Genomic DNA, 15,162 nt, shown 5'->3' on the forward strand with positions numbered 1-15,162 from the left:
CATGGACAAGAAGAAAACAACCTTGCACAATATGCTCTCACATGTCTATACTGAGCAACTGAAAGTTTATGTTCTTGCTTCTGTGTGGTCACAGTTGTTTCCTTTCCGTTGGTGGAAACTCACATGACTTCCAGGTATATGATAGAGGGGGAGGGTGTGTGTGTGTGTGGTGGTTACGCTGATGTGTGGCAAAACATTCTCTCATTCTCTCAGTCTCTTACAAGAAAAAAATTATTCACCTAGCCACTATAATTCTTTGTTGTTATGAAATAGACACATTTAGTCAAGGACAGAATCGTTTCAGTTAACTTGTATACTAATGAACAAAGTAAAGTGACATTTTACAGAAAGCTAAGCCCACTACTGTACTCTGTTCACTCATGACTGTATGTACACACACAGCTCACACTCCATCATACAGCGTGTGGCCATTGGCCTGATTACAGACAGTGATGATTAGACAGCTTACAGAGAGGAACATCATGGTGTCAGGATAACAACTTCCATCCTAACATCAGCAGCGTTCTTTAAGTAGTGTTTCTGCATTTCAATATCATTCTCGTGTCTGCTTCCTGATCACCACATCACTGACACACATCATCAGTTCATGTGTCACATTTTATCTTCCTGAACCCCAAAGCCGCACACTCCGTTTGGGGTTATCCTGGGGGGTTGCCTGTGTGTATGTGTATTTGCTCACATGTTATTGTACCTTTCCTGTGTTCACCTCTCTATCACTGCAGGAACCGTATATTCCTTGTCTGAGTATCACTGCAGGAACCGTATATTCCTTGTCTGAGTATCACTGCAGGAACCGTATATTCCTTGTCTGAGAACCTAGTTTTACTTTCATGTATTAGTTTGGGTTGCAGGGAACATGTAGCCTACACAATACATTAATCTAAAGCAAAGAGAAAATTGCTTTGTAGTTTGTACCACATTTAGCTACCTGCTAATTTCCATCAGTAGCGCCTGTATCAGTAGTGCATAGACTACAGTACCCATGATGCATTGGCTGTATGTGACTTCCTGGTTACTAGTAAACTTGTTGACATATGGTAAAGTAAGGTACATTTTATGTATAAAGCGCCTTTCAAAACAAATGGTAGGTGCTGTACAACAAATACAATAAAAAATAAAACATCACATTAAATAGAGTAACAATAAATGGGAGTTAAAAACAAAACAGTTGCAACAATGCATACAACAACATCAAGTTACTTTTTTTCTATTTATTGTTATTATCATTATTATTATTATTAGTAGTAGTATTATTAGTATTATTATGTTAGCACGGTTCTGCGGAACAAGTCCCTACAAAACTTCACTGTTTGTACTTGTATAAAGCAAAGGGTATAAAGTGACACATAAAACCCTTTTTGATTGTTGTTGATTCTTGTTTATCAAAGAGTAGGCTCTTTCTTTCATCATGATTTGTGTGCATGGGGATTTCATCTTAAACAAGCTCAGTGCTTAATGTGTCTCCCAGTTTAGTAGACCTTGTATTGTGAATTTGTACTTCCATGTACTGATGTTCTCATGTCTTACTAAATAAAGTACATCAATCGATCAGTCAATTCAATGTTATCTCTCCATCTCTCTCTCTCTCTCTGTGTGTGTGTGTGTGTGTGTGTGTGTGTGTGTGTGTGTGTGTGTGTGTGTGTGTGTGTGTCTCTCTCACATAAACCCTTTTCTTTTTGATTGTTCTTGATTCTTGTTTATCAAAGAGTAGATAGGCTCTTTCTTTCAATGTTATCTGTCTCTCACACACACACACACACACACACACACACACACACACACACACACACACACACACACACACACACGCAAATACACGCTGCCACCTACTGTGGTGCAAGTGGTGGAACCATTTATACATATGGGTGGAACGCTAACCAGGAACACCACAGTATCAGTGTTGCCATGTCTGCTTATTATAAGTGACTGTGGGATTATTTTTCGCTTGTAAACATTGGTAGTTGTGGGTTGCGTTTTTTTTGCTTATTTGGGCTTGCTTCCAATTATTGTATTTGTTTTAATGGTTGAAACCAGTGGTTCTCAACCATTGTTTTTGGACCCCCACAATTAATATGTATCTGTCTATTTTGTGCCAGGGACCCCCGTGCCAGATTTGTGTTTTTGGAATGTTTCATGTTTTGAAAATAGCAGATTGTGAGCTTTTAAAGTCGGCTATTTTCAAATAGCCAACGACACGTTAGCACACGGTTTAAAGTGGATGTGACCCGATATATTGTAAGTCTAGGGTGTGACCCAGTCGTTTCTTTTGCGCTTGCTTGCTTGTTTCTCTCTCAGAATTTGGCAACACTGGATAGTGGATAACAATAACAAAAAAATGGGCCAGAGTCGCCATATTTCTCATTCATAGCAAAACAACGGTAACCGCGGGCACCTTCACCTGGCGTGGCTTATTTTCATCTCAGGTAGGCTATGTACAGTGTCAGTTTAGTTTGCTCTGTGATGTGACTGTCTGCATGCATAGATTTGGTGGTGGTAAAGTGTAGCCTACGTTCGTTGTGTATTAGTTGCAGAGTGACATGAGTCGTCACATTAGCACACTGGTATAAACTTTGTGTGTGGCAATGCAATGGTGCTTATGTGCAGTGGTGGAAAAAGTACTCAAATGTTTTACTTAAGTAAAAGTATCAATAGTACAATGTAGAAGTAGCTGTTACAAGTAAAAGTCCAGAATTAAAAGTATTGGTATCAAAATGTACTTAAAAGTACCAAAAGTAAAAGTACTAAAATGTAAGCTCACAACGCGCGTTAGAGCTTGTAGATATAGGGCTAAATGGGTTTATGTTTTATAACGTAATAATTTATATCTGCAAAGTAACTAACCAAAGTTTTCAAAGTAGTGGAGTAAAAGTACAATATTTGCCTCTGAGATGTAGTGGAGTAGTTTAATTGGAGTTGGAAATACTCCAGTAAAGTAAAAGTACCTCAAAATTACTTGAGTAAATGTACTTAGTTACTTTACACCACTGCTTATGTGCTAAGTGGCTAATTATTAGCTTTGAGGCCATCGATCCATTTAAACCATTTAGGGGGAGAACGACTCATTCTGTACATTTGGTTTTGGCTGTTGGGAGTCACGGAGTTTCCGGGGCGATCCATTATAGTTGACCTTGTATTGTAAACTGTACTTCCATGTGCTTTTTCTCTGCAACTTCTGAATAGCGTGCATATAACGGATTCGGATTTACATGGCTGCTAGTTCAACTCAGATTTTACCTTCAGGAAGGTGGCGGAGCTCGCTTCGTCATAGCCATGGTTCACATGACGCTCGTCTGTCACAAGCGTCATGGATCACTTTGTTCCTGGTTTGCGATTTTTTTTAACATTCACAACTGTCACATCTACATAAACGTTCAGATTTCAAATATAAAGTGCTGACCCCCATGCCATGGATGTAACAATTTGAGCCTGCAAATGTCTAAGTACCTGTATATTCCGTATTGTTCAATAAAAAAGCACTAAAGTACTGTACATTTACTCAAGTACTGTACTCAAGTGTAATTTTGTATTGTTTTACTTTACTGGAGAATTTACAGTTTTCAGTACTGTTACTTCTACTCCTCTACATCTTAGAGGCAAAAAGAATAATAATTTTACTCCACTACAATGATTTGAAATTTTTGTTACTTTCTACATTCAGATGATATATTACAAAACATACATTAATCAATTCAGCAGCACTATATCATTTGGCTATTTGAAAATAGCCGATCTACAAGCTCAGTTTGCGACGCGTTGTGAGCTTATAGATCTGCTATTTTCAAATAATATTCACACATTTTATACTTTTAAAAACTTACTTTTGGTACTTTAAGTATATTTTGATGCCAATACTTTTGTACTTTTACTGAAGTCAATTTTGAATTCAGAGTTTTACTTGTAACGGAGTGTTTCTTCATTGCAGTACTGATACTTTTACTTAAGTAAGAAATTTGAATACTTTTTCCACCACTTTTTTGTTTATTTTCAATACATAGGCTACACATATCAAGCAAAGTGGTCTTGTTCATTGCTGCAGAACATAAAACATCCCCACCTGCCGTAGTTCCTATGTTAAGCACCACCAGTTCAACTGGTCAAATATCATGCATATATTAATATTACTTTCCATATATTAAATACAATTTACCATTAACCTGGAATCTACACCCACTAACCACTTCATTATGGACACACCTCTCAAACCCAAATGTCATGGTGGTGCTTAACATAGGACCTACAGCACGTGGTGCTGTTTCATTTTCTAGAGAAAATGGTACAATCAGCTGTGGCCTTAAGGCCACTAGTATGGGCATAGGATTTTTTTGAGGGGCTGAAGGCCAAACTGAGTGGCTACAACGGCCATTGCTTTCATGGCCTCATGAAATCCCTGCCCTGGTTATGTGTTCAGATCTCCTTGTACCAGTGCTGAGTCTAGCAGCCGCATTCTGCCCCAACCGCAGGGTGTATTGAGCCTTTTCTGAGAAGTCTTAATGCAAGGATACAGAGCTTGTATCTTGCATAATGTTATGAAAGTTATATTTGGTAATGTGCCTGTTTTTCTTTATACAGGAGACATGCCAGCCACCAGCCTGCCAGAGACCAGAGGTGGTAAGTATATAAATTGGTGTGGTGTAAACTGGCCTGTCAAGATATGTTAATCAATGAATTAGTGGTAGCCTAACCTGATGACATGACCTTACTCTGCAAGTATGTTTCGCTAATAACCGGTCCTCAACATATAACCCAGCCCATCATTTTTTATCTGCCATTTTGTATCTGAAAGTCAAAATTAAGAAAACAAACCATCTCATCCTGTGTAGGCTACCCAAGTATCCAAATCTAGTTATTCTGTTGCTCCGTTTGGACCCTCACTCTCTACTATTATCTCTGAGATGAGGTTCCACTTCTGTATCCGAATTTCCGGTGGAGTGCGGGATCGGTGAATGGTCCATATTATTACCTTTTTAAGCACATTGTATCCAAAAACGAAAAAGTAGTCCTCCACGCAAACAGACATTTGTAATTTTCGCGCAAAAGAAAATTCAAGTGAAGGGTTGAAACAACCTTTTAAATCACTTATTTCAGTGGTGTCCAAACTTTTTTCAAAGGGGGCCAAATTAGAAAATATGAGAACACCCAAGGGCCAGCTTGCGCGCGTGCGGAGCGCGCACGCGCGAAAATTTCCGATTATAGGCGGATTTTGGGCGAAAATGTGAGGTTTTCAGGCGGATTTTGGGTGTTTTGTTACTGGTTTTAGGGTTAAGCAAGAGCTAGAGAAGGTGCTGAGGTGAAGGAGGAAAATGCAACTTTCACTTTTATAAATCTTTTTATTTTTTTGAAGGTGCAGGCGGGCCGTTCATAATACAATTTAGGAATGAAGCCAAGGGCCATATAAAATGTGTCCTGGGGCCGCAAATGGCCCGCGGGCCGGACTTTGGACACCACTGACTTATTTAGTCTACCTGTACCATGTTTTCCCATTGAAGGAAGTTGCCCCTGCAGGGTGTTGAATGAGAAAACGTGACACATGCTGACTAAATAAGCGATTTAAACCGTTATTTCAACCCGTCGCTTTAATGTACGCCCCAACTGTCATTTTGATGCTGTCCTGTGGGTTTTGTATTGCCATTTAAACTGTGAGGTATTCAAAGCTTATCTAGATCTCTAGACTGCCTGTCAGTTAGAGACTGGGGGTTACCGCATTGTCTTGTATGAGTTGTCTCAAATGCCCATTGCTGTTCATGCAGCCCCTTTAGTCCTTTAGTTTTGTTATGTTATGCATATTTTGTAATACAGTTTTGTTATATCATATCCTTTGTTCCTTTCTATTTAGAACAGTATTTGTAAATATGCACCCAAGATTTTAAAGTTTTTGCTTTTAAATTCATTAAGTTCAGAATGAATGTGTTACTGTAAGACACACATACAGTACAGTACACGCACATGCACACAAGCACACAAGGGATTTTAATGATTAGCTTCATATAAGATAATATAATATATTTCATATAAGTTAAACTATAACATTATTTGTTTAGTTTGTATTTAGTTTGTTTCTTTAGAAAGTGCTACTATTTGCTAAACATTGATTTAAGTTGCATATATTTCATGTAGACTTATTGTCTATTTTATTTATTCTCTGGGACACCTCTCCCCATGGCATTCTGGATCACAGATGAGGTCTTACGGGGCCCCATCCTTGACTTTATAAACACTCATTCTGATTTGCTTATATAATGTAATATATAGTTATATTTATGTTTTAATATTAGTCATATTGTAACAGAAGCAGGCTACCCTTTGAAAGCATGTTTAAAGCATGTAACTGTAAATCTTCAACCTGTCATTGTAGTTCTGTTTATTTAAAACAATACAAAATGATTGTAACATTACTTCAATATAATCTAATAGTCCCCCTTTTTTCTATTGCAATAAATCCACTGTTTATGTTGTGTTGCAGATGGTAGAAAGAAGACCGACTCCTCTTTACGACGGAAGAGGAGAGGAAGCAGTGATCCATGGCTTCCTCCAACAAGTAAGTCTATGTTACTTTTTCAAACATCTTGTGATCATGATGCTACTTACAGTAATTCTGGTTTCATTCAGTTTAATAAGTGAATGAAAAAGTGGGGTGGGGGGTGGTGGGCTACAGCTGAGGTGTGTCCGAGTGTTCTACAGTTGATCATATGCATCAAAACGCAGCCTACTGGCTTGTCCATTGGCTAGAAATAGTATCCAATCAACTTTAACATCATTATCATTTTTCACCGGTCCGGACAGGAGCTTTCATATACTGCGCGGTAAGACTACGTATAGTAGCAGTTAATAAATAGACGAACATACTTTAACGTGCAGAATCTGAAACAGGCAGCGCAGTGATTCTGAATTTCTGGTGTGTTGAACTAGGAACTTGGGCTTTAGAAGTTTTAGTTACAGAAGACCGTCTCGTCTCCATAACACATACGGTATCAAAATATTAACAGCCTAAACTACATGTGTTCCTATTAACATGTTTATAATAAATCTCTTCAGGATACACCATGCCAAAGTGACCATCTGCGTCAACACATCAGCATCAGATCAGTTCGGATTTGTACATTTGTTTGTTTTATATGATTTGCACCTTTTTTTAACAATTACGGTGATTAGTAGTATTGCCACTACCTGGGCGGGTGAGTCGTGTAACTTTCCAAGACGTTAAGCTGTGTATGTGTTCAACAACACAGCCATGCAGCCTTGCAGTTTAAGTGCAGATTTCAGCTTGGGAAAAGGGGTGAAAATGCACCCTCCAACCGTTTTCTGGGTACGTGGAATCATGAATTATTAACGCGTGATCGATTAATCATTTCCGTGACTACGCACATGACACAGAAGATTCAGGTCACTGTCATGTTGAAAAGCGTTTCCCCTCGTGCTCACCAGCACATCTGACTATGAAAGGTGAAGCCATTACAGATTATAGAATAGACTTGGCTCCATGCTTAGCTCTCTGTGTTAATGTATTACATAAAAAAAAATATGTAGTGGCTACATGACTAAATGTCCCTGTGTTGTGTTGCAGTGGGTGAAAATACCCCAGATGAAGACTCTCGAGTGAAGAAAGACTCCATGGAATGTCCCATCCAGATAGTAAGTCTGTCTTTATTTTCAAACGTGTGTGTCCATGATCCTACTTGTATTAAATATGCAATAAGTGGTATTATTTTTGTTAAATTGCTCTATATTCTGATTGTAATCATTGCTATAGAGTGTTAGTTCAGTTACAGGGCCCTGTCTCTCCAACAAAACAAAATAAATCTGATTGGGATACCAATGTCATCCAGTCAAGAGAAATGACTCATACAGGATAAACGAGTGCAATTGGAAGTGATGACACAAATAAATTAACCGACAATATTGGAACTGGAACACTTTAAAATTAAAACGGATAAATGGGTACTCTTTGCTGATTGGAAGAAATTGTCAATCCACCTGAAAATTGGTTTTTTGTTTATTAAAGAGCTGGAGAGATGGGAAGACCCCTGTTACTGAACAAACACTATAGCAATATATAGAGCTTTACAAACAAACAAACAAAACATTGTAAAATACGCTTAATACTTGTTCTATTGACAACAAATAAGAAATCTATTTGGCAGAAACGACTGTTAAGGGTGTATGAACACATGAACATCACCATACAATGAAGATCATTTGGTGTGAATGCTCACACAGTGTGATTCTGCTGTAGTTAGATCTTTGAAAGGAAATTAATTCCCAATATATTGTTTGTGGCCCAAATTTGTATTTAATAGTTCCAACATTGAATACCCTAAGTTAAAAATGTGCACACACACATATCTTCAGGATAGTTAACTAATATCAATTTATTCTGGTCATGTCAATAAGCTGCTAATGTTTCTCCCTAGTGGCCTTCATCAAAGCCTCTGATGAAGGCCACTAAGCCGAAACCTTTAATATATTATCATTGTTATTCATATAATTGTACCATTTAATATTTAATAATCAATCCCCTATCTTGTCTTCAAGGTGCTTGCTTGCTTCTGCAACTCTGTAAAGAGAGAGATTCTCAAAGAAGATGAAGAGCTTTTTGTCTGCCATTTTTTGAAATAATAATGGGTCCACTTTTTTAGGGTATGTACTGGCCAAGTTACATTCCACACACTAAGGTTATTATAGTTTTGCACTTTTCATTATTCATTATTATATATATTCTTTATTGTATTAGTACTATAATAATTACTATAATAACCTTTGACATAAATGAAATTTGGCCTTTGCATTTACCCATTTACATTTATTTTTCATTCAGCTATGAATATAAGCTATTTTATTACACCATAAAAGTAGGGAAACCACGGTTAAAGTGGCAGATAGCGTCAGATAGCATTAGTGAGGACCAATTATATGAAGATGGGTTGAAAATGGTTGAAGTGGTCCTTAAACACCATGTGCTTAGTTGACCGGAGTCACCCAGGTCTCTACACAGTATTTCCCTCTACACCAAGTATCACAACATTACATTTCATTATTATAAAACCGGTCAGGATACTTTGTCATTTTCTCTTTGTTTACTTATTGTCTTCCCCTCTGTGTGCTAGTACCTGTATATGTGAATGACAAATGAAATGTGAGTGAAATGTTTTTGATACTGATTCTGTTCCAAATAGAGAGATTCACAAAGAAGATGAGGAGCTTATAGAATAGATCTTGTAGATCAGCTATTTTTTAAATAATAATAGGTCCACTTTTTTGGGTACGTACTGGCCAAGTTACATTGCACACACTAAGGTTATTATAATTTTGGCACTTTACATTGTTCATTGTATTAGTTAACAATAATAACCTTTGCACATAAATGAAGCGCTACAGCGCCCGGGGAGAAATTAGGGGTTAATTGTCTATCTCTACCCATTCAGCTATGAATATAAGCTATTAATTATGAATTAAGCTACTAATGAAAATGGAACAGTTTGAGGTAGAAACACTGCAGTGTGTCAGATGGCATTAGTGAGGACCAATTATAGGAAGATGGGTTGAAAATGGTTGAAGTGGTCCTTAAACACCATGTACCTAGTTGACCAGAGTCACCCAGGGCTCTACACAGTATTTCCCTCTACACCAAATATATTACATTTCACTATTATACTGAAATATTATTATAAAACTTTGTCATCTTCTCTTTGTTTACTTATTGTCTTCCCCTCTGTATGTTAGTACCTGTGAATGACAAATGAATGTGAGTGATATGTTTTTGATACTGATCACTAGTAAAAACAAAATGAGGACTGGAAAAATCACTGCTTGGCTCCTCATTTACCACGTACACCACAATTCTCCTGGTAACGTTTTATTGTTTCCCCTTTTATATTGTCATTGGGCCATTTTCTATAATGTTTCCTATTCTATTTTATTTTGTTGTGCTGTTTTCCTTTGCATTCATTACCTGTCCTGTTTAATCTGCATCTCTGTGTATGCGTTGCAAGTCTCATATTGTCACTGGTGTCTTCACCAGGCTGACAGCCCGGGAGGCGAAGACTATGTTATTACCCCTGTCCAGCTGTCTTTGAGTCAGTCCATCTGTCTGTGTGTGTGTGTGTGTGAACAGCTAATGGTGTCAAACTTTGTGTAGGAAGGAACCCTGCTCCTCAAAACACACTTTCTTTTGTACTAACATTACAGATTTTGTCCAACACTCATACAAACCAGTACACATTATCTATGGAGTCATGTGATAAACATGAATTATTCAGATTTTTCATATTCCATTCCGATTGGATATGATTGCCTTACAGAGTTTGTGGTACGGGGCTGTTTTACAAAAATCATGAAAGCAAATTAACATTTGGGGTGGAAACGTTTATGTTCACGCTGGAGGACAGAGAAGGTGAGGAGGCAGACATTTGAGTATTGGGATTTTAACTATTGAGGGGCCTCTATTGACAACCAGTGGTTCTTAGTGTGGGGTCCGGAGACCCCCAGGGGTCCTTGAGGGGGTTCCAGGGGGTCCCCCAGCCAAATTTGTTAACAATCACCTGACAATAGCCGATCTACAAGCTCACAATGCATCGCAATGTCAGAGATGGTCGAAATGGCTAAGTGGGCGCTGTCTGACCTCACAAACGTCCTATGTTTACTGGTGCTAGATCCCAAGAGAGTGTGTTGCTGGGACAGAGGACGGTCGATAATTGTCTCTCTGAAAAAAGCCATTTAGTATGAACATCTTGGGAAGATTGTGTGGCTTGTGACGATCGGGTCCAATATTTAGTTCAGTGACCATGGGGCTAAAGAATGGTTCAGAAGCTGTGTTCACGTTCACTCTCCCAAATGAATATGACTCCAATCTGCTTCCACTCTCCTAAAGAGGTGGCCACCTATTTCACACAGATATGGGAAGTAAACCGGAGATGGCATGTCTTTCTTTTTTTGTGTCTTTGGTGATGTGAATCGTGAGCTTGTAGATCTATTTTCAAAACATCTTGGAAAGAATATTAAATATTATTTTGAATATTGTACAATATTCAAAATACAAATCTTGTATGGGGGTCCCTGGCACAAAATATGTTGAGATGGGGGTCTGTGGACAAATACATACAAGTATATGTATACAAATATTTGAGAACCACTGCTCTATTCAAACCAGAGCCAAAAACATGTTACACCCATAGGGGGTGCTACAAATCCTACAAATGTTATTGTGTCATGCAGAAAACATGTTTGCTTTTTATTTCAACAAAGTAGGTACAAATGACCTCACTATTTCAAATAGTCAATGTCTATAGGGTTAAAGTGGTAAACCTGGACCCCCGTAACTGAACTAACACACTATAGCAATGATTACAATCAGAATATAGAGCAATTTAACAAAATAATACCACTTACCCGTATGGATATTTAGCATCTGACATAATTAAACCTGGACCAGCTCCTAAGTAATGATAATTATGGCCAGACAAATTCAGTGCATGTGCAACATTTACCATGATAACCTTAACCACACTAATGTGAAAATCTCATTTCATCTCATTGTCTCTGCAACGCTGCATGTGAGATCCTGTGGCTTCCTGTCCTTGCTGTGTTTAGTTTCTACCAGCGGAAACTAAACAACTGCGACCACACAGAACAGAAAGAGTGAGAGCTGTGAGTAAGAGAAAGGAGAGGTTTGAAATTTATTTTAAATGTATTCAAAATACATTTGTGATGTGAGATCCTGTATTGTTTAGTCAGTAGACCACAACAATACCTTCTATTACTGTTTTTACCATCAGTTAAAGCAACAGTGAGGATTGTATTGTGTACTGTTGAGAATTCAACTATAAGCACAGTATGAATGCACAAGAACCTCTGTTGATCACTGCAGTTATTACAGGACACATTGACTGATGATGTCACACTGTCACAGAATGTCACCTTGATGTCTGTAACTCACTATTTACAGCGCTGCCCCAGAAATCTATCAACCACCTCCAACTTGTTCAAATTACTGCAGCCAGGCACCATCAATAGTGCGATAGAGAGAGATGCAAACAGCCTTGCTGATTAGTTAAACGATAAATGCCTTATTGTTTGTGCATTTTGAAATTAAAACTATAAAAGTGTGCTCCTCGGAGCGTAGGTCGCTGCCAGGCCGGGTTGCTTACCCAGGGCCAGAGAATTTGGAAGGCAGTCATAGCCAATTGGAGTGGAATCTGAAAAAAAGGAGCTCTGCACTTCAAGGAGCACCATTTTCCAGGACCAATTGTCCCTTATTTCAGCTCTAAAATAAGTGAATGTTGTTCTAATAAACTGCATGTATCTGCTACCACATTATCAAAATGCTGGCTGCAGAGTTGGCTGCAGAGTTTAGCAGACCCCTTTCAGGTGTAGAGACCACTAGGTACTTTCCAACCCAGAATAGGTTTATTACACAGGAAATGTGGTACGCCTCACAAGTCAAAGCATACTTCCCTCTCAAGTCAAAGCACACTTCTCTTTTAAAGTCACATCTAAAGTAAAACGTAACAAGTGAAAAGCTTCATAAAGCCTATTGAAAAAAAATCTATTTTGAATGCAAATGGAATTATAATAGTGGTATACCGGCATTATGAAACAATTGAAATTAAATAATATGAAATGATTGAGCATGCTAAACAAGTGAGAGACAAATCAGTGTAGGTCTATTTTCTTGTCATATACTGTAGATATGATGGTTAACGTGAGGAGGAATATTTTCTGCTCATGTAGATGATGGTAAAGATGAGGATGATGCAGAGAACAACTCCAGTTCTGCTGATGGAGAGAGACACCAGGATCTTCATCTGGTGACAACAGTCATCTTCCTCAATGTCCAGTCTAGTTCCATTTACAGACACTATCTCCCCACATGAGACCACAGCAGAATGAGCACCAGCAGTGTGGACGGTACAGTTCAGATTCACAGATTCTCCTGGCTGAACTGACTTCTCTGGAGGCTGCTGGACAATACCTTGGAAGTTGGACGAGGAACCTTTAACATGGAGCATGATTCCTTCTTTGTAATGAATTTCATTATACTGCCCCATCCCACAGTAATACATTGCAGAGTCGGACATTTGCACATCCAAGATCTTGAGATGATTTATTCCTTTACCAGGGACCACAGAGAAACGGGGATCATTCTTAAATTTCTCTGACAAAGGGGCTTTCATTTCAAACTGGATCCGGGAGGCTAACAGCTCAGGTTTATCTCCAAGACGTTGCTTGTACCAGTATACGTTCATGTCGTCATCTTGATAGAAGCAGTGCAGAGTCACGTTGTCTCCAACATCAGCCTTTATGAAACCCTTCGGCTGTTCTAGCACTGATAACTGAACAAAATGAACTGGAGACAGAAAAATATAGATATACAGTAAAACACATTTAGAATCTTGTATTATTATTATTATTATTATTATTATTATTATTATTATTATTATTATTATGGATGTTTATTGTGGTTGTAGGTTAAATAAATTGAGGTATTTTACCTTCTCCGCACATAAGTAGACACATTAGATGCAGGATGTTCTTTGATGCTGCCATCAGCTTCAAGTTTGTCTCCAGAGTGGAACGTTTCTAGCCTGGTAAACCCCTCCAGGCTAGAAGGTTTCTGGTGTAGACCACAGCTTAACTGTGGCTGTTTGTGATTGGACAAACTGATTGCCCTGTCTTGTGATGATATCATGAGAGACTGACAACAAAGGAACCATGGCTACATATTGCACTTGGAACATGCCAGGCTCAAGTGTGCATGTTGTGTGCAAGTGTGCATGTTGATGGTTGATAAATCAGTACTTTTCTATTATGAATATAGTAGTGTAGGGATATACTCTGCAACTTACTCCACCACAGAATTCTAGCAGCAAGTGTATTTAATCTATGGGTGCAGTGCACGCTGGCACTGAATCGCACTTCACGTGACTTCCAGGTATAGAGCGACAATACAGGAGGGAGACATTGTGTGTTACGCTGACGTGTGGCTAAAGTATTGTCTCTACCGTCTTAAAGGAAACAATAATTCACCCACCATAATTGGGGAGCAAGGGGGGAAAATAAATAAATAAAAGGTACACATAGCATATCCATCTGGTACATGAGGTTAGACATGAGGTGCATGAGCATAGCAGCAGGTACTGTACATGATATAGATATTAAGGTGCAAGAACAATCAGCGTGTTGTACATGAGATTAAGGTGCAGAGTATCAGCCCATGTCAGGTTTGTTTCCTGTTTTTGTATTTGTCCATGTCCTCATATAGGGCTCTGAAAGCCTTGTCAGGCATCTCAAGCGCTCTGAACACCATGTCACCCAAAAAGGGCCTAAATGAGGAACTGGACATGCAGCCCCTTTTTTTTAAAACAGTCTCTGGTCATTTTGGGTTCTCTGTGTCTGTGTTTCTTTTGTTGTTCTTGCCTGTAACATTACTCCTTGTATAAAACGCGCTTGTATAGAACAATAGAGGCGCCTCTATATCCCTTCACTGTCACGGGATGAGGCAGAGAGGTGTAGGACCCAAGCACGTGACAGACAGTCCAAGGCAGAGCAGCTCAAATGCAGGAGGTTTATTAGAAAACCAACACGAGGAAACAAGAACAAAACACCGGGAACTTCAAATACTAGGAATACACAAAGGAAATCTGTAACTAGGAATAAACAACTGAACACTAAGACTACGATGAGGAACTGACAAAGTAATACTGGGAACAGGGGAGTATATGTTACAGTATGATTGGAAAACCAGTCAGATTGAAAAAGGAGCGCTCATTTTCTTTGAGTTCACCTGTGACATGGACCTGTAATTCTCAAAACCTTTTTATTTCAAGGACCCCCAAATGTATAGGCATTAAGCAGCGGGCCCCCATTTGTGCCTGGGATCCCAGAACAGAATATGTTTGTTGTTGGATTAGGTTTAGTTACAGAATTCTACAACTGTCTCTAAACTGTACATATACCGAAGGTGTTGAGATAACAGTGGAAATAAGAGTGAAACGGTTTCCTTCCTAGATTTCACTGGAACATAGTTGACATTTTTAACTGTTCCTCATTTAGCATGTGATTGGGCTTAACTGCAGAGCTATGAGTCATTTCCTATGACTGAAATATGTGCTGCACAATATACAGTATATCAGCATGCTATTGTTGCCC

At 38.6% G+C, this 15,162-nt stretch overlaps 1 protein-coding gene across 1 annotated transcript; it reads right to left on the reverse strand.

Moving 5' to 3' along the window:
* Window positions 1–12,605: 12,605 nt before the first annotated feature.
* LOC308101314 (uncharacterized protein) lies at window positions 12,606–13,568 on the reverse strand. Its single transcript, XM_080450738.1, has 2 exons — window positions 13,506–13,568; window positions 12,606–13,360 (listed from the first exon to the last, which is right to left on the reverse strand). The coding sequence occupies exons 1-2, from the start codon at window positions 13,558–13,560 to the stop codon at window positions 12,711–12,713; spliced, it is 705 nt and encodes a 234-aa protein (XP_080306864.1). The 5' UTR covers window positions 13,561–13,568; the 3' UTR covers window positions 12,606–12,710.
* Between the last annotated feature and the right edge of the window lie 1,594 nt (window positions 13,569–15,162).

The sequence above is a fragment of the Gymnoscopelus braueri genome (genome assembly GCF_963280865.1).
Source record: "Gymnoscopelus braueri genome assembly, chromosome: 15".
Taxonomy (NCBI): Eukaryota; Metazoa; Chordata; class Actinopteri; order Myctophiformes; family Myctophidae; genus Gymnoscopelus; species Gymnoscopelus braueri.